This window comes from Pelodiscus sinensis, chromosome 3 (genome assembly GCF_049634645.1).
Source record: "Pelodiscus sinensis isolate JC-2024 chromosome 3, ASM4963464v1, whole genome shotgun sequence".
In the NCBI taxonomy this organism is placed as follows: Eukaryota; Metazoa; Chordata; order Testudines; family Trionychidae; genus Pelodiscus; species Pelodiscus sinensis.
In genome coordinates, this window is record NC_134713.1 from 68909458 (window position 1) to 68936322 (window position 26865).

The 26865-nt window shown below is 41.6% G+C and overlaps 1 protein-coding gene across 8 annotated transcripts in view; it reads right to left on the minus strand.

Annotated features, from left to right (window-relative positions):
* Positions 1 to 26865, minus strand: part of MMS22L (MMS22 like, DNA repair protein) — a 141324-nt gene that overhangs the window by 98145 nt on the left and 16314 nt on the right. For all 8 annotated transcript variants that reach the window (XM_075923917.1, XM_006118427.4, XM_006118428.4 and 5 more), the window contains 7 exons: positions 24072 to 24159; positions 23785 to 23962; positions 20635 to 20728; positions 17233 to 17363; positions 12128 to 12241; positions 9171 to 9350; positions 848 to 910 (listed from right to left, as the gene is read on the minus strand). In XM_075923917.1, the coding sequence (XP_075780032.1) occupies positions 848 to 910; positions 9171 to 9350; positions 12128 to 12241; positions 17233 to 17363; positions 20635 to 20728; positions 23785 to 23962; positions 24072 to 24159 (848 nt within the window). The remainder of the gene's footprint in view (positions 1 to 847; positions 911 to 9170; positions 9351 to 12127; positions 12242 to 17232; positions 17364 to 20634; positions 20729 to 23784; positions 23963 to 24071; positions 24160 to 26865) is intronic.

Genomic DNA, 26865 nt, shown 5'->3' on the forward strand with positions numbered 1-26865 from the left:
TATTTCAGTGCTTAACCACGCTGACAGTCAGGAAATTTTTCCTCATGTCCAACTTAACCCATAGAGAAGGTCCAAATGAAACATCATCTTCCTCTTTTTTCCTCTCAAATGGTATAAAAAAAGGGAATAATCAGCAGGTTTATTCTTATTGCTTAGTATGTCTTATATACTTACAATTATATTTACATCTGTTGTTGTTACAGAAATTACAGTTTGTACCATGCAACTTAGGAAGACCTATACAGAACTGCAATGCTACATGTTTAAAAATGTGATCAACAGCATATTTAAAAGCTCTTTAAAAGGAGGCCAGTTCTGACCTCTGGGCCATGAAGCACTGCATTAACAGCTCTGCAGAAAGAAAAATGATAAGGTATGAAATGAGTGCTCAGAAACTAGAACCTTATCAGGAAGAGTTTGATTCAAGCCTGTAAGACAAATTGCTCAGCAAGGCAAGTCACCTTCCTGCTGTGATGAGGATATAGCTGAATTTTCAATGCAATGACTATCTCTCCCATCATGTCTCCTCAACTTGATATCCTCACATTCAGAGTAGTTTACATTTTCTAAGCATCCAGCTCTTATTCTGAATACATCTTGTCAAAGTAGCCACATACATTTCCAGGATAATTATCTTTTCCCTTTATCTGACAATTTAACATCAAGCACAACCACTTTAAAGTAAGCGTAGTCACTAACAAGAAGCCAACTGTACACTGCCTTAATTCAGCTCCATCAAAGACGTCTACGTAATCAAAATTGCAAAGACAAACCTGTTAGTTGTATACTTCACTTAATGTGCTGGATGCATCTCAAAACATGGTTCTTTATTCCTCCCCATACTTACTTGAGCATGAGTGGACCTTTTCAGCAGTTCTTCCACAAAGTTCCAATTGGATTTGACTCGTTTCTGCAAAAGAATGACTGTCAATGTTAAATATCTGCTTTTCAGAACAGATGTTATATAATATAGCGTATAAGAGATTTCCTGAAACTTTCAATTTTCTAAAAGTATTTTGCAAAAGTTGTTGAAAAGAATCCCCTTGGATTGATGTATGTGACTGGTATTTTCCCCCAACTTTCAGCTACTTGCACTCTCAAAAATAATTTTAAAAAGTCTCTTTCTGTCTTGAGAGCATGAGTGTCAGTTTAACCTTGCATAGGTCTCAGATATAGTCACCCAAAAGAAACCAAATATGTACAAATGGCATACATCAATCCCTCTAGTGCCAGCTTTTACTTATAACAACTCTATATTATAGCTCATCAAAAGTAACCAAAATCAGCAGTGCTCTAAAATGGAAATGAGGGAAGCAAAATACAGGCTCATTCTTCTCTTTCTCTGGAAATCTTTCACCAGCTCATTTTACCTAGATCAAACAGCTCTTCAATGCTAAAAATGTCAGTCAGTACCAACTTGGTCCAGAGTCTAATCTGCTGCCTAGGCCAGCTCAAAAGATTGTAGGGGAAATCAAACAAAGATCATAATTAATCACATTCATGTCTGACAAGACTGATGGTTGTTTCAAATGGACATTCAGATCACTTCTACAAAGAAGAAATATTGAAAGGAAAGAAAGTTTAGACTAAAGACAATAAAGCTGTTTAAACATCTGGTTACCGTATTTTCCGGCGTATAGGGCGACTGGGTGTATAAGACGACCCCCTATCTTTTTAATTAAAAGATAGGGTTTCATCTTATACCCCAGCGCCCCTCCGCCTCCTTTGCTCCCGGTGTCTCTGGTCTGCTGGAGATGGTCCCCAGCAGACCAGAGGCACCGGGAGCAAAGCCGCCAGGAGCGCCTGGGCTGCCCCCCCCCCTCCCGCCGGAGCCCCTCCGCGGCTTTGAAAGCCTCGGGGGAAGCCGGCGGCGGGGCATCCCAGGCGCGCATGGGCTGCCCCCCCGCCGGAGCCCCTCCGCGGCTTTGAAAGCCTCGGGGGAAGCCGGCGGGGGGGCATCCCAGGCGCGCATGGGCTGCCCCCCCGCCGGAGCCCCTCCGCGGCGGCGCGGAGGGGCTCCGGCGGGGGGGCAGCCCATGCGCGCCTGGGATGCCCCCCCGCCGGCTTCCCCCGAGGCTTTCAAAGCCGCGGAGGGGCTCCGGCGGGGGGGCAGCCCATGCGCGCCTGGGATGCCCCGCCGCCGGCTTCCCCCGAGGCTTTCAAAGCCGCGGAGGGGCTCCGGCGGCGGGGCATCCGGCGTACAAGACGACCCCCGATTTTGGGGGGATGTTTTTTAACATCAGAGGTCGTCTTGTACGCCGGAATATACGGTAGGTGAGTGGAGAAGAAAAGGGAGACGTGTTTTAATATCTGCCAGTAAAAATGTATATATAGATTTTCACCACAAACTTGATTATTGAAAGCCCATATATTTTTTTTTTACTTCTTTCATCTGTGCTATAATTATCCACTTAAAAGGTCTATGTAACCTTATTTTCCCCTTGCCCTGCCACTCCTCTTCACTCCACAGCAGAATCCTGTCTTTATCTCAACTTCAAACTCTTTGGAGCAGACATCCTTTATATATTTACACAGAATCCAGCACAATGGGCCTACAATTGAGTTTTCCAATTGGCTTCAGATCACTAGGGTTCAGTTCCTATCCCCCCGCCCCCCCCAAGAGAGAATTTTAAATACCAACCTATATAAAAAGATATACTGCTATCTACTTTTCGACACCAGTGTGAGTTGAATGTTTAGCAGCTATCGTTTTACATGACAAAAAAAAAATCAGCTCAACTGTTGGTGGGGATGGTGCTGTTGGTTCTTCACAAATTAATACCAAGAGATCAGAGGTGAACAAAGGATCGGGGGGGAAGGGGGGAGTCAAGGACAAATGAACAGAGAACAGAAACTAACAGCAAAGGGGAAAACCAATGTTCTACTGAAAACTTGCCTGGTTTCCTGCCAGCTCACCTGCAAGAGGCAGGATTCCAAAATAATGGCTCCAAAGCAGCCCTGCCTCAGAATCAGAGATCCCAGGAATTCTAGGGTCCACAACTGCATGCCATGAAACTGTAGGCAGGGGATCTCAGGGCTTAAAGGCAGAGAGACTGGCAGCCCTGAGTATTCCAATTCAAGCTAGGCTCTGAAGCAGGGTACCTAGAAGCCCTGAAAACCAACCCCAGTTTAAGCTGGGGCTTTCAGGGCTCCTACATTCCTGCTCTGTAACCTGGGATAACTGGCTCTCAACTGGGCGGACTGATTTAAAATCATCAATTTTAATCATGGTTTAAATCAGCAAGCAGGAAACCTTGATTTTAAACCATCAATTTTAGTTGTGGTTTGCATGTCTTTTCCTATAAAAGGTTGATTCTCATTGGCTTGTAATGGCTACAACTTGTTTATCTGCAATTAAATATAGTCTTTAGAATAAATCTGGTCCTCCTTTTTTGCTTACGAAGAAGATACAATGTAGCGTACACATACATATTTAATTAAGCAATTATATAGCATAATTTATACTTACTCAGTTTCTTAATCTTCCATTTTTTGTCATGTTAAAACATTGTGAATGATGTATTTCTTATTTACTATATGATTTTTACATGTGATTACTGGTGGCTAATCCCTATTTGGATGGAAATTGAAAATTAAATAGCATTTTTATTGTTAAATAAAACAACTTTAAATGTGAAGGATTCTAGGGATGTGAATGGTTAACTGGTAAGCATCACTGTCATCCAGCCCGGCTATGCCTTCCTGCTACCCACACCCATTTAATGGATTAACTAGTTAAATATAATGTTTAACTGGTAAACTGAGTAAATGGGATTTTACATCCCTAAAGGATATAAATGAAAAAAAAGTTTAAATACAAAACATGTTTTGATAAAACTAATATTTATTAAACAAAATAAGTTTTGTTTGTAATTAGTGAATTGAACTGACTGTTTCTGGTCATTAAGTTAATCAAAATTTTAGAACTATCAGATCTCATTCTTTCATACTTAGTTTTTCTTCATAAACTGTATAGGCAAACAAGCCCTCTTACTTTCATTAATGCTAGCAGGTTTCTTAATTTTGAATAAATAATTGAGTTCAACTAGTTGAATAAATTGAAATGACAAACATAATCCCTTGGTACTTGCAGCAGAGGCTACTGCTGTCAAAGGCTGGTTTAGTACTTTAACACCTGGGTGCAGGGGCTTCGCTAGTAACTTCCACCATTCAGTGGTTTCACTTTCTTTAAAAATTAGCAGCAACTATGCACTGCTTAATATTATTTATATAATTTAAATTTTAATAGATTACAAAATATTTAGACCTCAAAGTACAGGCAGTCCCCGGGTTACGTACAAGATAGGGACTGTAGGTTTGTTCTTAAGTTGAATCTGTATGTAAGTCGGAACTGGCATCCAGATTCAGCCGCTGCTGAAACTGATCAGTTTCAACAGCGGCTGAATCTGGATGCCAGTTCTGACTTAAATACAGATTCAACTTAAGAACCCCAGACATCCCCAAGTCAGCTGCTGCTGAAACTGATCAGCGGCTGATTCCAGGAAGCCTGGGGCAGGGGCTTCCTGTAGTCAGCTACTGGTCAGTTTCAGCAGCGGCTGACTTGGAGATGCCTGGGGCAGAGCAGCTGGGGTGCTGCTGGGTTGGTCCAGTAGCACCGCCACTTCTCGGCGCTACTGGACCAACCCAGCAGCACCCCAGCTGCTCTGCCCCAGGCGTCCTGATTCAGCCGCCGCTGAAACTGACCAGCAGTGGCTGAATCAGGACGCCTAGGGCAAAGCAGCTAGGGTGCTGCCGGGTTGGTCCAGTAGTGCCCAGAGCGGCGCTACGGGACCAACCGGCAGCGCCCCAGCTGCTGTACCACAGGCGTCCGGAGCAACGCCGCGGAGCACGGGGGCAGCGGGACAGCCCAGACGCGCCGTGGCTGTCCTGCTGCCCTCGGGCTCCGCGGCTTTGCTCTGCTTTGCTCTCCATCTCCCAGGGAGACGGGGAGCAAAGCCGCGGAGCACGGAGGCAGCGGACAGTCCAGACGCGTCTGGGCTGTCCGCTGCCCGCGTGCTCCGCCGCTTTGCTTCCTCTCCCTGGTCTGCTGAAGACCAGGGAGACGGCCCTGTTCGTAACTGCGGATCTGACATAAGTCGGATCCGCGTAACTCGGGGACTGCCTGTAACTTGTGAATATATTTTAATAGGTTTTTGTTTTAAAATATTTCAAACAACATTCCAATTTATTTTTAATTGATTTTTATATATATTAGCTGCCAAGTTCTATGGTTCCTTGCTCAATTTTCAGAATAATACATTCTGATTATTGCTATGCCAAAAAAAAAAAAAAAAAAAAACTATTGAATTTTCCTTCCGTTACACTCTTGGCTCCATAATAGAATTAATATTTTTTCAAAATTCCTCAAAATATGGAAATTCCAGCTTTTAGTAAACATCAAGATATCTGTCTAGACCACATTCACAAACAATATATCAGAAGCAACGCAGTCTAGCCAAAGTTCACACCATAAATATATAAGGCTTCTTAAAATCAATGTTCAAAAAAAACAGCTGGGGAGAAGGGATTTCTCACAGCCAAAATCAGAAACAGAAAAATCTCCTTTCCAGGAGAAATATAGGATGAAATTTAGGGCCTCTTTAGAAGCTAATACAAAAACTTCCAATGAATTCAATGTCTAGGCCTTATTCTCTTTAAGGGTACGTCTAGACTACATGCCTCTGTCGCCAGAGGCATGTAGATTAGGCTACCCGACAGAGTAAAATGAAGCGGCGATTTAAATAATCGCCGCTTCATTTAAATTTACATGGCTGCCGCTTTGAGCCGACAAACAGCTGATCAGCTGTTTGTCGGCTCAGCGCGATAGTCTGGACGCTCCCCTGCCGACATCAAAGGGAGCTGTCGACAACCCAGGTATGCCTCCTGGGATGAGGCATACCTGGGTTGTCGACAGCTCCCTTTGATGTCGGCAGGGGAGCGTCCAGACTATCGCGCTGAGCCGACAAACAGCTGATCAGCTGTTTGTCGGCTCAAAGCGGCAGCCATGTAAATTTAAATGAAGCGGCGATTATTTAAATCGCCGCTTCATTTTACTCTGTCGGGTAGCCTAATCTACATGCCTCTGGCGACAGAGGCATGTAGTCTAGACGTACCCTAAGTGAGTCCAAACTCAGAGGGAGAGTGGCGTAATAAAAAAAATAAAAATAAAATAAAATAAAAAAAAAAAACCACACACCACACACACAGCTCATTCCCTCTTACAATTTCAATTTTCTCTACTCACCAAGGGCACTTGTCTCATCTGAATCCAGCTAAATACCCTCTATAATTGGATACCTCTTATCTTGACAGTGAAGGCAAGACAACAGTTTACAACCCATCCCTGCCAGCCAATATGCTTCTACGCACCTCATTCCAAACCCAGTAGCTCTCATGCCAAAAAAGATTTCATCCTGAGACTGGTGGAGTCCAGTAACTGTTTACCAAGCCCATTATGTGAGCATTCATCAAGCTGCTAAGGCCAAAATTTCAGTTGCAACCCTTGGGGTTCCATCAGCAGCAACTTTTTCAGGTGTGGATCAGGGCACTCTCCTCTCCTAACTCACCATGTATAACTGTGCTAAGCTTCTCTGCTGGGAGTCACTCTTTGCATATCTTATACAGCACTCATTTCAGGCAATTCAAAGGGAAATATCTTCCCCCAAGTAATTCTGACTACACTTTCCTAGCCCACAGCAGTGTTAAAATTGACCCCTGCAATGTTCAAAAATGGTGATTTTTCTCTCCAAACCCTATTTAGTTTTTAAATGTATGAACAGTACTTTTCAGAATAATGTGGTGTGGTCTGTTTTGGTTAGAGAAAATTAAAAAAAATAGAAGGACTCCGTACCCCTTTTCACTCTGGGAAATGGAGAATGGATAGTTCCTTATATGGGCAACAGAGGAACTGAACACAATTTTCCTGTTTAAATCTACGTGTAAGAAATGACTATCTTCTATGAGCTAAAGAAAAAAAAAAAAAAACCTAGAGCTGAACCCTATTTAGACTTCTAAAAGTTTCATATTAACCTCAAGGCCAAAACAGTTAATATTAAAAACTGAAACTCTTCCTCAGATGACACAGAACTAGAAGCAATTTCCACTAAGGACCATATAACCATCATTATTATACATCATCTCCCCTCCCCACTTTGATCACAGTTTAATAAGAGAAAGAACATGTATAATGAAGTCCTCTATCACAGCTAGCTGTTAACCAACGAAGTAAGCTCAATTCATTCTGGATACAACTGCATTGACTTCAACAAGCTAACATCAGCTATTACTTGAGCCTCTTATTTTTTAGGAAAAGCAAAAAGGAGTCCTGTGGCACCTTATAGACTAACAGATATATTGGAGCATAAACTCTCATGGGCAAAGACCCACTTCGTCAGATGCATATAGTGGAAATTTCCAGAGGCACGTATAAATATGCAGGCCAGAGATAAGGAGATTAATTCAGTCAGGGAGGGTGAGGCCCACTTCTAGCAGCTGATGTGGAGGTGCGAACAACAAGAGAGGAGAAACTTCTTTTATACTTGGCTAGCCATTCACAGTCTTTGTTTAATCCTAAACTGATGTGTTTTCAAATAATATATTTTTTCCTGGCCTCATGCTCAGAAATAGATTTAACTGTTTTCATGATTTTTTTCAAAACAACAAAACAAACAAAAAACCTCCACAAAAAACTTATCCTACAGCAAACACCTAGCATGGGAAATGTCAGTCCAAATGGGTAACGTCTGGCAAAAAGTCATATATTGAAAACAGGATCTTCTAATGGAAAGTGTCAAGCAACCTTACTAGTATACAGTTTATTTAACAGTACACAGCAACACTACATAACAGTTTAGAACAAGACATTTAAAAGTATATTAAATGCAATTTAAACTGCAAGGAAAAGAATATAGGCAGAATGTAATTAGCCAGACTGGAATTCAGTGAGAGCATTAACATCCTTAACTCTTATGACAAGTGGCATTAATGACTGAGTGCATTCAATGCTTCGGGTTTACACCTCATTTGAAGGACAGAAAACCTACATCCAATGCAAATAATCATTCTAATATTATTCTAATGATTAGAATAATCGTTCAGTTATTGTAGCAGTAAACTCAATGAAGCAGTTACGCTGAAGGCAGATAGCCTTAAAACATATGCTACAGCATTAAGAATCTGAACTGCTAATTCGCAGGACTTCCCGGAGTCCTTACTTGGGTTACTGACTGAAACTATGTTTTTTAGATCCATATGCACAGGGCTCATGGAAAAGGCTGTACACAAGTACACTTTAAAATAACGAACCTTTAAAGGAACTTTGTAATGCAGACATGAAAAATTGTTGTAACAACACTGAATCATTTTTCAGTCACTACCTAAGTTTCCTTTAACCTGCGTAGTCGCCTGCGCAGAGGCTGAGGGTATCCTATCCATGGAGCTGGCCCAGCAGAGAGCTGCCATGAACAGGGAAGAGGTGTAATCCTGTGACCACACCAGCACCAGCAAAGAGCTGTGGTGGCCGGGGGTGAGGTGTGCTCTTTCAGCCCCAGTAGGGAGCAGCTGTGGCTCGGGGAAAGGTGCTCTCTCAAAAGCTCTGCCCCACTGTCCCCACCAGCATGGACTTGCTGTAGCCAAAAGAGACGCACCCCGCTCTCCAGCCCAACCCAGTCTCACCAGAACTGCCACAGCCAGCATAGAGGCACCACTCAAATGGTCAGGAGCTGCAGCAGTGAGAGTGGACTACTAGGAGACTTCTCTCCCAGGGGAGCTTATACCCAAAACCCATCATCCCCAGCCACAGCCTTCACTCCAACTTCCTGTCACAGCCCTATGTCCCTTTCTGAATCCCAATTTGCTCATTCACAGCCCCGCCCCAGAGCCTTAACTCTCAGCCACAGCATTCATCCCAACCCTGAGCTGCTTCCTAAACTTTGAACCCCTCGGTCCCAGCCCCACCCCCACCACTGATTGTCTATGTGCAGAATTAATTTTGTTGTGTGCACCAATATGGAGGCGATGAGTCACACATCTCCATATTAGTATATGTAACAAAATGTATTCCCCGCACATGGGCATACAAATTCAGAAGGAATACTGGGTCACTACTCCAGCACCAAATACCTGCATGGGATTACAGGTCTAAATAAAGTATTTAGAAAACACAAACCTACCTTTTCCTCTACATTTCCGTTACGGTCAAACTGGTAGAGTGATGCCAGATGAGTAATAATCCACCAGCTAAAACTTAATGGATCTTTGCACTGCGCTGGCTCAAAAACAGACATCCCTTCTGCAGTACTGGGCCTTTCAAAGACCTTCTTCAGAATTTTATTTACCCAGCTCCAAAAAGACTGCAGAGAAACAGAGAAAGCCAACCAAGTGTTGGCTGTGTTAAATGACTTTATACAGTAGAGTAGATTATATGATAGATGTATGCTATGTTAAAAGAGATTCCCCTCAATACTATCCTGTTAACTTAAGATCGTCATTTTGGAAGTAAAGGAAGCGAACAGGCTGACACTCAACTTTGTAAATATTTTTTTAATAAGTGGCACCAAGTAAAATCTAGAACATTTTTATGATTTTATTCTTTACAAGTTAATTGAAGACAAGGAAAATAAAAGGAAGACCGCTGGGAGAACAAACTCCTAGAATTTTTACAGACGGGCTCAAAAAACACAGAGCAGGGGTCTAGAAGATGGTATATTCTACTATCCTCAAAATAATGAAGACAACATAATTGTCTTACACTGGTGTGGTCTGTAACTGTCCTAACAGAACTATTTAAACCATCACAATGAAAAACAGTTTATGAAAATATTACTTTAAAAAACAGGATTAGAACACAACATATGTAAAATAGAACAGGACCTGTAGAAATTACCTAGCTCTCAAAATGGAGTAACAGTTTGACTGCAGCTTTTATCGCAGATAAATAATTATATGAAATAGTATTAGCTAGGGAGAGATCTAGTAAGAGAGGGCAAAGCCTACACGTGATATATTTTAATAAAAGGGGATAACCTGACATGTTTATATGTATTATGGTCTGGTTAAAAGCACTGAATGGGGACTCAGGACATCTCAGAATCTCTAGCTCTGCCACAGCACATTGGGAAGGAAGGATTGTTCAGTGGCTGGTGCAATAGCATGAGAAGTGGAAATCTCATGTTCAATTTCTTTTTCCATCACAGACTTCTTTTGTGCCCTGGGGCAAGTCACTTAATCATAGAATCATGGAACTACCAGGCTGGCAGGACCACAAGAAGTCATCAAGATCAGTCCACTGAGCTGAAGCTAAGGATGTTAGCATGTAATCATTTACATGATTAATCGATAAGCCTGGGCTTACCGGTTAATCTTAATGACTACACGCAACCCCCACATCTCCCCACCAGTATGCATGGGAAGCTGGCTTTTAAGCTGGATTTCTGGTTGTGCCAGTTCCATGGAGCTACCTTCCTCCCTCCCGGCTGCCTCCCACAGAGAAAATTTCAGCAGATACACCTTTAGACAAATAAGCACATTTTAACACCCCTAGCTGAAGCCTTAGCAAGTAATCTAAGATTATCCCTGAGAGGAGTTTGTTCAAGCCATTCCTAAACCCTCTAAGTGATGGGAATTTCACATTCTTCCCTGGAAGCTTGTTCCAGAGCTTAATTATCCTTATAGGTAGAAAGTTTTCCTACTATCTGACCTAAATCTCCTTTGCTACAGATTAAGCCATTTAATTCTTGTCCATTGAAGAGAGGACATGGAGAATAGTTGATCACTATCCACTTCATTATTTTAAAACTTAACAGGTTCCCCCCTCTGGTCTTCTTTTCTCAAGATTAAATGTGCCCAGGTACTTTTTAACCATTCCAAACCATTTATCATATTCATTGTTCTCCTCTCAAGACTCCCCAATTTGTACATATCGTTTCTAAAGTGTGGCACCCACAAATGGGCACAGCTCTCCTACTGAGACCTCACCAATGTTGAGTAAAGTAGGACAGTTATCTCCCTTGCCTTACGTACGACACTTCTTTATAATATACTCCAGAATGTTACTGGCTTTTTACGCAACTGCAACAAATTGACAAGCCATATTCAATTTGTGATCAACTGTAACCTATACAGCCTTTTCAGCTGTATTACAACCTAGCCAATTATTCTCCATTTTGTAGTTGTGCATTTTATTTTTTATTTCCAAGAGAAGTACTTTGCTCTTGTCTTTACTAAATATCAGCTTGCTGAACTCATAAGAATTCTCCAATTTGTCAAGGTCTTTTGAATTCTAATTCTGTCCTCCAAAGTGCTTGCAAACCCTGCCAGCTCAGTGTCACCTGCAAATGTTAAACATACTCTCCATTATTTTATCCAATTCATGCACATCTGTGCCATTTTGAAAATTGGGAATAACATTCCTCTATTCAACTGCCTTTTGTCTGTCTTGTCCAATTACATTATAAGATCTTCAGGGCATAGACTGTGTTATGCTCAGCATTTGTATAACACCTAACACTGAGCTACTGTAGTATAAGTAATTAACAATAATAAAATTTTCACCAAGAGACTTTATAGCTGCTCATATTAAAAAGTCTGAATACACTACCATGAAACTGTTTGGTTATATCTTACTGCAACGCACAAACCCCCTTGAAAGAAGAAATTTTATAAAGATTGGCAGCTTTCAAAGAAGACTTTCTGAAGTGTCTTCTAATAATTAGTTAAGGACTGACTGCAGCTGGGCCTTGCAAAGCTTCCCAATGATGCGTTTAAGTGTCAGGGAGGTCAGTTATGCAAGGGCTACGTCTCTTCTCTTTGATCCCCTTTCTGCCACAATGCACAGTACAGCCTCAATTGCCTCACTTTCCTAAAAACTGGAACTGCTCCCTCCTCAATACCCTGGGTCACTCTCAAGGAGTGGCGGCTACGGTGGGGTAGCTGGCATTTTCTCTGGTATGTCAGGGAAAATACTCTCTCCTAAATTTCCTGATGGGTCAGTGCAACTTTGCATCATGCTGGATGTGAACTAATGCTAAATTTGGTAACTGACCAATCAGTATTGGATGTTGAATGTTTTGGATATAAACAAACACTTTCTATGTTCTTATCCTATGTGGGCAGCAATGTTCCCACTTACCTCTGTATGAGAACCTTTACTTCTGTGGTCCAGCAGCTGAATAAGCAGAACCCATAATTCCTTAATGCAGTTGCAAGGGTAGTGGTGACTGGTTAGAGCCTCTGATGGTCTAACCTGGTGAAGAAAATATGAAGTCCAGTCACTCACAGAGCAGTGGGGTTTTTGAAGTTGCATTTTACATACAATATTAATATTCTGGCTCTATTTGTTTGAACTTGGAATTTATACACAATTATAGAGGATTCCTGTGAAGCACAATGTACAATTCCATTAACATATTTTAAAAAATCATGCACAGAGCAAAGGAACCATTTTCTAACAACATACAGTGCAGGTAACATTACTTTAAAGCTTTTACTGAACAAGTTTCAAATGATTTTTCAACAAATATGTAATAAGCGAAAGGGATTTTCTAAAAACTAAAGAAAAGAAATAGTAGTAAATACCAATTCATGGTCTACTAGTGAGGAAGAATGATTGATTAGATTCATAGGATGTTCCTGGGAAGAGAAGAAAAAGCTTCCAATGATTTCATATTTATTATTTTTAATATGACAAATCCTTTAATGATTATGTAAAATACTCACAGAATAGCCTTTGTCCATGTGAGGATAGTTTTTGTTCATGTGAGGATGTAGGGGGGACACCCTACAATTTAGGGAACTCTGGCTTAGACTACCGATAGCATTTAAGCATAACTTTGCTTATTCTGTATGTCAGGGTTCTGTACATTAATTGACCAAATTTACAGGTATCAGAAATAGAGGCTTAGGCCCTGGTAAACTAGTATGAGTCAGTTTTTCTTATCTAAACCAGGGACAGAAAGGGGAATGGAGTAGGAAAAGTAAACAGGAGAATATAAGAAGTTGAGAAACAAAACAGCCCCCTTTCACGCACACTTTATCTTATATATTCTCTGGTTGGTTCTTTTTCTTGATACCTCCATGCTTTACTGTCCCATCAGCATGGAAGCTGCATTCACACTACTCTTTGTATCTTTCTAAATTTGGAACCTTGATTAAGTATATTTAAGGTTAATTCACACAACGTAATCATGATCACCACAATTTTCCTCTAACAGGAAAGTTGTAAAAGCTAGTATGTGTGAAATATGTAACAATTAGAAGAATGTAGTACACATCTAGCAAGTAATAACTTCAATTATGAACAAAATATAATATTTGATATGACGACAGGCTTTTCTTCTTAATCATCCACGTGATCTAAATTATCACTAGGTGGAATTGCAGCCACACATAGTTACTAAGTATCACTTATTTCACATAATTTGGAATGATGTACAAGATTTATGTTAAATTGAGATGTTGTGGTGCTTTCTATTGTGTGTCAGTTGTTTGCTCTCTATCAAAACAACAGATACTTACCCTAGAATATCGGTGATTCTCAGAGATGTTATCACATGCACTTCCTATGCACCAGATTGGAGTTTTGAACAATGGGTCTTTTGGGGTAGTACTGCCTCATGCCTTCCCGCGGAAGCATAAAAGGCAGAGCAGCTGTGACTTTCCCTTAATATGCTAGCAATTCAAAGTCTACATTTATGGCAGGTTTGGGGATCCAAACTGAAAGAACCACATTTATGCACAGTAAATAGCCATTATTCTTCAACTACATACCATAGTGGATCGCTCTGTAGGTGACTGGCAAGCAATTTCCTTTCTAGTGGGAATGAGGAGTTTCAGCTGTATAGATCAGATAGCGATTGTAGAACTGCACTCTCAAATTTGTTATCAGACCTGCTGCTAAATAGTTTGCTCCACATTGATGCTTTGTCTGATGTTGACACAAGGAAGAGGTACAAGAGCTATCTGATAATGTGTTGAGCTATATTGTTTAATCCCTTTGGATATTTTCTATGATGAAACAGCCTTATCTTTGAAGTCCATCACTGTTGAATACAACCTACTGGCTACAACCAATAAGGCTCTGGAGATATCCAAAATTTCTTTTTTTCTTGGTCTATCTTGTTAGGATCCACCACTTAACAACCAGTCATCCAGATATGGGCAGAGATTCATATTTTTCCTCCTTACTTTTGTTGTCACATTGCTAAGTACTTTGTAAAGACTCTCAGCACTGTGGAGAGTTCAAATGACAATACTTTGCACTGGTTAATGGTTGGGCTTCGAGTGGCTAGTCGGATGGCACTGTGGAAATACCTGTTCTGTAAGTCATGAACCAAACTTGAGCCTTCAGAGGTGGAATAATGGAAGTAGACATTGCCATTCTGCATCTCAGGCAGGGTATGTATTTGTTTAGTTGCTTCCAATGCCAGTCTGTCTACTAACATCTGAAATGTTATACACAAAATTTGGTAAGAGGTGATGCGTAAAGTCTGGAATTTTCTATCTGTAGTAAATAAGAAGAATATAAATTTGAGTAAAATTAAGCTCATGGTCTAGATACATATTAGAGAGTTCGTGCATCTGTCTGTTCATGAGTCCATCCATCTGTGAATCCCTTTGTTCAAGAACTCCTCCTAAATAGCAAGATCTAGAACCACCAAATTTGATATGCAGCTTCCTCTTATCTTAATTTCCTAAAGCAAGGTCAGGTCTTGGTTGTGCCAGGAACACAGAATTAAAAACTGACTGAGAGCCAAGTTATCAATAAATGAACTGAACCCCCAAAAAGCCTCCTGGAGTTATGAAGCCTGCTTAATCAAGGATACTCCAGCTGTTGAGTCTCTCTCAATACAGCGAAAATGGTCTATTGAGGCAGAAGTTTGTATGATTTACAATAGGGATCTGGGTTGTGGATCCCTAGCGATTATAGCATGGTCCTAGTAGCTTACAAGGAGTGGAGCATTTCATCTGTTTCACAGCTAAAGACCTCCATCCCTTCAATGGGTAGGTTCTCTAGTGTGCATCACCACTCTTTCAGGAGGCTGGACATGTAGAGCCACTCCTATGGATACAGCTATGGACATAGATCTGACAGGCATAAGTTACAACCAGTGCATCCATGGTTGCTGGTCAGGCAGTCTTTGTGATGACTTGGTCCTCCTTCATGATCTCTCCGAGAGCCTCCCTATTATCTAGTGGAAGCTTTGGCAGGAAAGGGCCACTGTCTCCCAAGTGAGAAAATTATATTTTGTGAACAGGGCCTAATATTCATGATGTACAACTGTAGTGAGCTGACAGTGGGACTGGGAAGGTGGGGCAGGGAACGTATCCAGGGAACCCCGCATTGGTGGGAAGGCTGTGAACTCTTGCTGTCTTTAGAAAGAAAATGGAACCCAGCTGTGTGCATCCTCTTTAATCTTCGCCGGGGTTGCCCTCCTTATCAACAAGGGCACACTAGAGACTGCAAAGAGGATACTGGTGGACCGTGACAACTCTTCCTTCCTCATCTTAAGGAAATGAAAAGAGGTATCAGGTGCCTCAAAAGGGATTTGAATAGTTCTTTGCCCAAGATCATTTATATTTCCGGATGCAGGAAAAAAAAAAAAAAATCAATATCTACAGAGGGTACTTCGAAAGAGAATAACTAAGAAACTAGACCTCTTTGGGTACAAAACTTACTCCTCTCTTCATTTACCCCCTCTTCCCTCCCAATTGGCAGTCTTGGGGGGAGGGGGAGGAGGAAGGGGCAAGATATTTCTCTGGGGGCTTCTGCCTACAGGCTGAGGTTTGGCTCTTGGTTCTCCTTCCCTTTTACAAGATAAGCAAGATCCAGCTGGAAAAAGTACCAGTCTCTTAGGCAGCCACTAGAGAATCAGTAGTAAGGACTCAATCTACCAAGACTCTATTGGCCCTTTTCAAGGCTTACCTTTAATTCCTCTTGTTGGGGCATGTTCTTCTACCACTTGCCAGGGTGGTTTCGGGAGCAGTGGTCTCCTCCTCAAGAGTGAGGTCATTCTACCTCCAGCAGTCCCTTGGCAAAGCAACCATCTTCTTATTCACCTCCCTTTCTTGTGGGGAGTCTTCCCTTCTTTCGTGCTCATCTTACTTCAGGCTGAGTAAGCCTTGAGGATTTGTCTCACTAGCTTGGAACAGGCCTGGATGAGTTTGGTAGCTTCCTTCATACCAGAGTGAGGGTGTGTTCCTTCACACCACCCTTTATCCTCTCATGTAGGAGTACAAGGGAAGCACAGGGTTCAGGCATGGCCTAACTGGAACAATGCTATTCAAAAGACTCAGATTTTGCACGCATGAGACATGTGAATCTAGAGAGAGATCCACAGTGACAACATGTCAAAGAAGAATGTAAGATATAACTACTGGCTGGCATATAAGCCAATTAGACTTCCTAGGTTATAATTTCTGGTGACAGGAGCCTATGAAAAAGAAGTCAGTGCACCAATGTAATTGGAAGAAAAAAAAAAGTTACACAAAGAGCACATCTACACTGCAGCTGGGCACATGCTGCTCTGGTACACAAAAAAGTACTAGCTCTGCTCAATTAATGTGGTAAAAATAGCAGCGTAGCCAGGGTAGCATGGGTGGGAATTCAGGCACACACAAGAGGTCCAGGCTGGTTTGTACTTGGGTGGTAAGTGCAACCCGCTGCTCATGTTACCTTGACTATCCTTCTATTTTTAGCATGCTAGCTTGAATTCAGCTAACACTTATCAGTCTACCTAAAGTTTTCCTTGGCAAATGTACAGGATCTGTTACAAAAAGAAGAGGTTGCTGAAATAGGTGTGGTGTAAATAAACTGTAACATGGAAATGCACATCAGTGCCCAGTTAACTTACTGCCAAGATTTTAGTCACTATTTTTGTTCCTTTTGAGAGAGTTTGGAAAAATGTTGTCTGCATCTACAGCCCCGTTTGGCATGAAAGCAGCATAGTGAACTTATAAAATGTGGCATATACTTCAGCTCTGTACACGGTGCATTTCAAAATTACCCTCCCATCAGTTGCCAGATGCTCATAAATAATTACAACACAATATGAGTTTCCAACAAATAAAACACTGAAAAAAATTGGGTATATTAAACCAATGGTAAAATTGTAAAACGGCAATAACAAGGGACTATGTTTTCCTAAGCATCGGTATAGCACCAAACACAAAACAGCTTTGATTATGATTGGGGCTTTCAAATGCTTTCTGCATACAAAAAAAAAAAAAAAAAGATACCTTTGTATATTTGTTGATTGACAAACTTATCAGATCGCAGAAGAGGTTCTCACAGTGTGCTTCAAATAAACTGATATTGGTTAAATTTTCTCCTGTTAAGTTCATGAACTGGTGAGCATACACAATTTGTCCTAAAACACATCAAAAGATCATAGTTCCTTAATATACAGAGACAGTCATACAGATAACTAAGGAAGGAGTACTAGATATCAGTACTAGGTACCTTGGACAGTTCATAAGGCCTTAGCTTACAAAGCCTCCAGATGCAGGGCTCCCGCTGACATCAATGGAACAAAAATTTTGCAGAACTGGATCAATATTTTATTGTCGAAGATTTGAAACTAATGACAAAATTCCTGCTAATTTTTATGGGATCAGAGTTTTACCTGGATTACTTTGGGGGAGGGAGGGAAAGGGACAAGAGCCTAGGAGTACCACAGGGCACAGAGGATACAAGGTCCAGTAAAATGTATGCATAGACTACAGTCTGGCTGACTGAATTTTAATGCTAAAGCACATGCCCACCAATATGCAGAAGGTATACTGGGTTCCCACACACAATCTGATAAATAATTAACAGCTCTCAAGAATAAAATGGCTTTTCAAATTGCTTTCTCAGGGAAAAAAATTAATAGTAACATTCTGTTTCAAGGAACTCAAAATTCAAATTTCCCCCAACAACAAATCCACTTATTTTTAAAAAAATAAAATTATGTTGAAACCCTGATGAATGATTATCACACTGCTTTTCATTACCTCCCATCTCTCTCTCTCTCTCTGCTTATATGCATTCTCTCTGTTTAAATTACAAGCTCTGTGAGGAAAGGACCTTGCCCTCTATGACTTGCATACAGCTGGTGTTTATTTTAAAAAAGTAATATAACTCTCTGCCAGAGTTTGGAAAGAGTTCTCAAAAGATAAAATACTTAACTCTCCCCCTTCACACATGTCTCTCTATCTTCATTATAAAACTGCAGAGCCCCATATACACAAGATGTACTTTTTTTGGATACCACATCCATAACTGAATTGCTGAACAAAATCAAAGACAGGAATACTTTAGAGGACTAGCAATACAAGGCCTGCCAACTGGGGCAAGGCGGGAGGAGAGGGGAGGCTTTACCGCATCAGTGGCAGGAGCCCTGGGACCTCAAAATCACCACTGGAGCACCACACTCCGGGCGGCTCTCAGGGCTACATGGCAGTGGGATGGGGGGCAGGAGCGGCACTGAGGGCTGCCAGCACCCAACCTCACCGTTTCTGGGAGCACAGAGAGGATCCCCACAAATACCTTGCCCAGAGGCCCAGCAAGTCTGTCAGCTCCCCTGGGCGATAAGTGACCAAGCACACGTACTGCTCTCAGTGACACAATGAGGCATTGTTATTAATTTAATAGCAGCTGCATTGGGTCTCAAGTAACTGAGCAATGAAGTGTCTAAAGTTTTTTGTACATCATTTAAAAAAAAGCCAATTATATAAAAGTTTAGAAATTCATTGCCTGAGGGCAGCTTGTATCAAAGTTAAGCTTACTGAATTCAAGTGAACATACATTTTATAATAACTGTTTTTGCTGAAAAAACTTATTATACATCTTACCCCAATACATTTTGAACAACCAGGTAATATATTTGCTATGGGCCAAATTCTGACACCTTTTCTCAAGTTGATCAACACCTTATTCTATTAGTGTTTCACTGAGGTCAGGTTAAGTTCTGCTGAAAGATAAATGGGATTCTCAACATGAATTAAGGTCGCAGAATCTGCCCTTTCATGTTTCTTTATAGCCTTCTTACATGTATAGTGCTATATGAATGTCAAGTATTATTACTCCAATTGGTACATGTTAAATATTCCGGTATAGACAAAGCATGTATTTGATTTTCCATAACACTTCATTATGAGCAGAAACTTAACAAGAAGTCTTATGGCCTCTTCCACACCACCCCCCACAAAGGCAGGAGCTGAATTACTAAAACAAGAGCTGGTTCTCAAATACCTGAATGTCTACATTCCTGTAACTGTTGCAATGTTGTTGTAAACATATGTACCAGCCTTAGACCATTATTTAGAAGCTCTATATGAATGTGAATTTCAATGCAATGTGACAACAGTTAGAGAAAGGGGATAGAAATAGTATTCTAGAGTTATTTTTTGTGCTTGACTTTGCTGACATACAAATGAACAATACATAAATAATCCTCACTTTGTAACTTATTGCCCCTTTTTGTATTTCAACCATTTTTCTCTAGCAAGCTGAATTGCTTTGAAGCTGGTTTCTTCAACTGCATTCCATGACCTTTTAGTTTTTAGTTTAGTTGCTACCATAAACAGCTTAATAGTTTCAGTCTGCTCCTTGCCCTTTAAAACCACTAAAAAAAATAAACCCCACACATATTGCTTTGCCCTTTTCTCACTATATTTTCATACACTTCTTTGGCCAAAGTCTCTCTCTCGTCTCCAATAGTGCCTCAATAGCCGTCTGTGGATAAAAATGTGGATTATTTTTTTAAAATCAATCACAAAATCTCCTCAAGAATCCTAATCCGTGAAGTACAGACATGCTGCTTGGAACTGGTAAGGAAGTTTCTTCTTTTAAAATCGTGCCCTCAAATAACAAAACCGAATTTCTCAGTGGACTTCACTATTCTCTTCAAATCTGTACCAGTCATGCTTAGATACCCTTTCCACTTATTCAGCCAGCCAATGGGGGAAGGGAGAAGTAAAGTGAACAGTTGCCCCGGGACCAGAGATTCAAAGGGGCTCAAGGCTTCCAGCCTCTGCAGCTGCTACTGTAGTAGAGGCCAGAGCCCCAAGCCCCTTTAAATCAAAACCTGGGGGTGGTGTGGGGAACTCCAGGCAGTGATCAGTGCTGCCTACCCTGGCCCTGCCCCTTCCAGGAGCATAGGGCAGGGTGGAAGAAAGAGGCCTACCACACACATCTTGCTCAGGGGCCTCAGAGGCTGTCAGCCCTTCTAGCCGTGTTTAATTTTTGCAAGTGACTCAGTCATTTGACGTTTCAAGAGAAAATACTTTGATGGCTCAGTCTAATCCCAGTACCACAAATCCACGATTCAATTTGATTTGTCAACCTTCATTAGGACAGGATGAAGACTGGATTAGTAAGCATACTGTACATCCAAATTGAGATGCACTAGCTGAAGTATGTCGGAAAACTTGGACATAACCTGCCCTCACTGCTTTTGATTGTAGTCAATATCTCTAACAGTGACCAAAAAGTAAATGCAGAAACTTACACCCAAAGAAAGTAAAATAATTTGAACAGCTTCAGATTAGAATCTTATATAACGGAGGGAGAGGGGAACAGGTTGGGAAGGAGGGAAAAACTAAATGACTAAAAAAAAATGCAGAGCAAAAACATGCACCATAAACAGATGGACTTACGCAGCATCTTCTCGCCTAGGATATGAAGAATTTCCAGCACTAGCCAATGGATATCCAAGTGGAGATGCAGCAAGTGCCATGATGGAGGAAACAGCTGTGAGAAGAGAGAATTTTTTTTCCTAATTTCATATTTCGTAAGCAAGGCCTGGATCATATCCTAAGCACTATGCGGACAGGCAGACTCCTATGTCCATGTGGATTTGCACAGATATCAAATATCAAATTAAATGATTCAATTATTTAACAATTACTCTTCTATTTAGAGCAGGTTCATAAAATCATTAATCTAAACTCAGAACATCTTAGTTCCAACTGAACAGATGAAGCACCACCAACTCTACGTGTCCCCTTCTAACACACACATTAAAGAGCAAGAATTGGTAATGGACCATAACTATGATTAGCTTTTTCATTTGGAGGCAAGAGTACTAAACCACTTTAACCTCTGAAATCTCAGAGTTATTCAAAGTGTAATGAACCCATCATTAGAAAAAAAGAACATCAACTCTTCATCAATCCTTGTCCCAAACAAACTGAATGGCAGGAATCTAAATACAATTCCTTATCATAAGTATTTTCTTTCCTCATAATGATTTGAATAGTGCTGCCAGCATAGAATCCCTTTTAAACAACAGAAAATACAAATATTCTCTTATCACAACTGGACACATCTAACAACAGTATAACATGTTAGTCTGCTAAGTGTTCCAGAAAGAGATTATGTTATTGCAGTTTTCTCCTTCACAAAGATGTTCTTCTTAGAATTTGTACCTCTTCTAGTTGGCAACTCAAGAATTTTCACTGCCACTGTGGATAAACACCATGGATATCTCGGGACCAGAGAGTCCCAGATTTTAGAGGTTCAACCTGTCTTAGATTTTATTTGCACAGTATCAAATAAGGATTCCAACAGGCATAAATATTGTACAAAGAAAATACAAGGTCTAATATGACCAAAGTCAAAACATAATTATCTGTGTTTGAGCAATATGGGCTGTTACTTAACTAATAAGTGCATAAGAACAAGCAACTGCAAACAAGGGACCATGATGGGGAAGAAGGAGATCCTCCCGCTGCACAAGCAAGGTGAGAGTACTAATCTTTGGGTGAGCTGAGTTTGTTTATCTGTTTGGCTACGTCTACACTGGCGCATTCTCATGCAAAAACTCTTTTGCGGAAGAGTTCTTCTGCAAAAATTCTTCCAGAAGAGAGTGTCTACACTGGCATGTGCTTTTGCACAAGAGATGTTCTTTTGCGCAAGAGCATCCATGCCAGCGTAGACGCTCTCTTGCGCAAGAAAGCTCTGATGGCCATTTTAACCATAGGGCTTTCTTGCACAAGAAATTAATGTTGCCTGTCTACACTGGCCTCTTCTGGAAGAGCTCTTGCATAAGAGGGCTTATTCCTGAGCAGGAGCATCAGAGTTCTCGTGCAAGAAACCCTGATTTTATACATTAGAACGTCAGTTTACTTGCGCAAGAACACGTGGCCAGTGTAGACAGACAGCAAGTTTTTGCACAAGAGCAGCCACTTTTGTGCAAGATCGCACCAGTGTAGACACAGCCTTTGTGTTTTTCTATCTAGGTATGTCTACACTACCCCGCTAGTTCGAACTAGCGGGGTAATGTAGGCATACCGCACTTGCAAATGAAGCCCGGGATTTGAATTTCCCGGGCTTCATTTGCATAAGCGGGGAGCCGCCATTTTTAAAACCCCGCTGGTTCGAACCCCGTGCAGCGTGGCTACACGGGGCTCGAACTAGGTAGTTCGGAATAGGAATCCTAGTCCGAACTACCTAGTTCGAGCCCCGTGTAGCAGCGCTGCACGGGATTCGAACCAGCGGGGTTTTAAAAATGGCGGCTCCCCGCTTATGCAAATGAAGCCCGGGAAATTCAAATCCCGGGCTTCATTTGCAAGTGCGGTTTGCCTACATTACCCTCCTAGTTCGAACTAGGAGGGTAATCTAGACATACCCTCTTTCAGCTTATTTAAGTTACAGGGTCAGTTGGGATTGTGTGACTGGGGAGGTTTGAGCTTATGTTCCTTGGATCATCCTCAATCTTTGATCAATGTGAATCAGCCTTCTGATCACCCTCCTGCTGTGCTATTAGCCAGGGGACAGAAATGGTGTCCCTGGCCTCTGTCTGCCAGAGGCTGGAGATGGATAGCACAAGATAAATCGCTTGATCACTGTCTTCGGTCCACCCCCTCCGGGGAACCTGGCGCTGGCCACTGTTGGCAGACAGGCTACTGGGCTAGATGGACCTTTGGTCTGACCCAGTACGGCCATTCTTATGTTCTTATGATTAATGAGGGGGACAGAAGGCCTTAAAAACCAGCAGCTAAGCAATCAAGGGGAGCTCGTAAAATGGGGACTGCCAACAGGAAAGTCCAAGAGGAAGACTTAATATAATCACTATGGTTAGGAAGGGCTGAATCACCAGTGCCAATGCTGCACATGTCTTCTCCAGAAAACCTAACCATGGATGCCTCTATCCAGATCCTGGTGTCAATTTGCAGACTGTGGCCTGCTGTTCCCACTCACAGAGCACCAGGCTGGGGGAACCATCCAATGTGAAAGGGGACTGGCTCCTAGAATCTCTCAGGAAGCACGTGGGAAAGCTATGGGAGGAGGTGGCTCTGCTGAGGAATATCCAAGCCAGGAGAAATTCCTTGAGAGAGTATTCATGTAGAGACATTCAATGCTGAGGAAGCTGTTCAGCTACAAAAGACTGCTGTCACACCAGGGGGAGGGAGATATGGCTCTGCCACAGGGACAACACTAGGTACAGGATATTTTTGGCAGGAGGCAATGCTTCACCCCTACTCCATCACCATGATAGCTGGGCTAGGAGAACCATAATGCTAATCCAGTACAGAAAAAAAACCAGCCTAAGAAGGTGATGGAATCTCCACCACTGCAGATTTTTATATACAGGTGAGACAGACACCTGACAGGGATACTCTAGAAAAAAATAGTCCTGCCATGAGTACAGAGGGTGAGACTAGAAGAACTCTTGAGGTCCCTTCCACTCCTATGATTCTATGACATTCATACCCATTTCTAAAATAAAACTAATTGTTATTAATCATAATTTGTAAGAGTCAAATCTGGATTTTTACATTGTGTATTAAAAAGATCTCTCAAACCTTGGCCTGATGTTGAATGGTAAATGCTCCTAAGATACCACTTGGGAGTTCATACAGATGTCCAATCTGTAAGGTCAAGGAATGAAGCTCCTCAACCAGGACCGAAGGGAGCTGGATTTCTAGTTCTTCATATGGATGGAGTAGCCCATCATCCTCTGTTTTGTGAGATTCCAAGTATCTGAATGAACAACACAAGATATAATTAGAGGATGCATAAAAGATGGTTATGCAAAACTAAATACTCACAATAAGTTAGCTAGTAACTGAAACTGCATGTGTCATCTCACCTGAAAATGAACACCTTCACATAATGCAGAAATACAATACACTGTTGTCTAATGTTGCCTGCTTCCGAATGTAGGTTTGCTGCCTGACCTGAAAATAAAAACAGAAAATTATCAGGGTAAGGGAAAATCACTTCTTTACTATTATGAAGATTTCTTCTGAATGACACACTGTAGCGGTCAAAAATATTTTACAATAAGTATCAAGAACAATTCTGTTTAAACAGTGTCATTCAATTGCAGGCAAAACATTGTGTTAACAATTTTTCCCTGCAAAGTATTCTCCATACAAACTATCACAAAACGTGGTAAAAATAAAGGCAGAAGAAAGAGGAAATGTTATACATAATTCAGAACAGCGGAACTCATTCATATGATCTTCATTTTTTCCCCTTGACTTGTAAATTAAAAGGCAGAAAAGCACAACTTTAGAATCTATGAAGATATAAACAAGCATTCTTATGGGTTAGTTGTTATAAGGAGAGCATAGAGAATGAAAAAAACATGGTCATCAGACAAATTCCTAGACCAGGGCTACTCAATATGAGGACTATGGGCCGCATGCGGCCCGTGGCCCGTTTGTTTGCGGCTTGTGGTGCAGTCTGGATTTACACAGGGCTCAGCACACAGGTGGGATCCTTTGAGCATAGTGATGAGTCTCCCAAGCAGGGTGAGCATTGAAAGATGCAAGCGGACGGGCTGGCTGGAACAGACGGGTACAGGGCGTTGGCGTTTCTAGCCCCCAGGGAAGAGGTGTCAGGAGTGCCAGGGCATTGTGGGAAGTGCTTTGTATTCATGCCCGTCAGTGTGAAAGAAGCTATTAGCATATATATATTTGCATGTACATGCAACCACTCTAAGTTGCAGCCCTCGGCATGTGCTGTGAGTATCATTGTGGCCCTCGGGGCTTCCAAAGTTGAGTAGCCCTGCCCTAGACAGACTATATGAGCACTGAAGCCCAAAAGCATTTTAAGAAGCTGCATTTCAGCTGTATGGAATGGGAAGGAAGGGATATGGTTTTGGCAGTAGAGCAGAGACTGCCCCTCTGCCATGTATATTAGCCAAACTAGACAGCTTCTATGACAAAGGATTAATGGACACGAATCAGATATTGAAAATGGTAACACACAGAAACCTGCTGGGGAACGTTTCAACTTGCCCAGGCACTCATTAAAGGATTCTAAAAGTGACTATACTATTACAAAGCAATTTCAAAAACCAGCCTGAGAGAAAAGCTGCAGAACTCAGTTCCATTACAAGTTTGACACCTGTAATCAAAGTTTGAACAAAGACCTGACCTGGATGGGCCACTACATTCCACACCCTAATGACATAAAAAGCAAAGCACTGGGTAATTATAGATCACTCTATTAGCCTCATTTAGCACACTCTAATGGACAATATTTTTTCCTATTTTTTTCCTTCTCTTCCTCCGCCCCCCCTCCCCCTCCCAATCCCTCTCTCTGTTATTTATTTGTACCCTGGATCCCTTACTCCATTCATCTGAAGAAGTAGGTTGTGCCCATGAAAGCTCATGATACCACCTACATTTTTATTAGTCTCTAAGGTGCTGCAGAACTATTCATTTTTCTTTAAATTTTTTCCAGTTACAGACTAACATAGCTACCTCTCTGAGACAATTAAATTTTGTTTTAAGGTTTACATTTATACATGTCATGACACTAACTCAAGTGTGTGACAGGTTGTACTTGGCCTTTACAGCTCCCTACAGGAGGCCACAAAATTCTACTACATCCCATCCTAGGAAGCAGCAAAATGACAAGAAAGGAGCAATGAAAGTGAATACTACAGGACTACCTAAAGAGCAGCCAATCAAAGCCCAGAAGACTCAGCTGAAAAGAGCTGCAGGGTTTCAGCAGCAACTGGCTAGGACCAGAGGAATGAGAAAGGGAGTGCTTTTCTTGCCAAAGGTGCATGAGGGATAGCTAGAGTTTAGTTTTGGCTGGGTTTGCTTAAGTTAGGTTTTCAGAGAGAAAGAGAGAGGGGTCTTGATGTAAGAATGAAACTAAAAAGGGCCAGGTAAGAGGCAGCCCAGGAAGGAAGGAACAATGAACTGAAATCAAGTAGGGTGCAGCTGTTGTTTATGATGCCCCTGCATTGGAAAGCAGAGTAGTGGGTAGGCCTCAATTTCCCCACCAGATATAGTGCCATAAACCTCAAGAAGGGGGCAGAAGTTATTTGAGAGCCTGAACACAAGGCTGAATTTCATGGGCCAAGAGTTGGGGCAGAAGATGCCAGTGAGGAGTTCATTAGAAGAAGTTCATTTGTATGTTGTGACTAGGCTGGAGGTCTGAACTACAGAAGATCTACCTGAATTGACTAGCAACCTGCAAGAAGTGATGGCATGAGAAAGACTGCAGTACCAAACCCATCAATTAAAAGGCACTCAAGAGTTGAGTACCCCCATTATAAAATATTATGTTGAAAGTGACCTAAAATATCAACCATAAAAATTTGAAGGAGAAAAAGAATCTTTACACACTTGTCACATCTCAGAGATTTCTCCAAAGCTACAGAGAGAAACGGAGGACAATATGGCTTGGTTGGATATACCATTACAACCCATCTCCTGGGCCCAAACTAAATTTCTGGGATGATGAAAACAAGTTTGGCCAATTTCTCCTGCCAATACTCAGAATGCATGTGCACTCTGGCCAAGTGGGGCAGAAAATTTAATCCATCAGCTTTGCAGTTATCTTCAGTAGAGTAAATTGTTAGATGCTCCATTTTCTAACATTAGGTCTAGTACCAGTTGAACCTCATTAATCTAGCATCC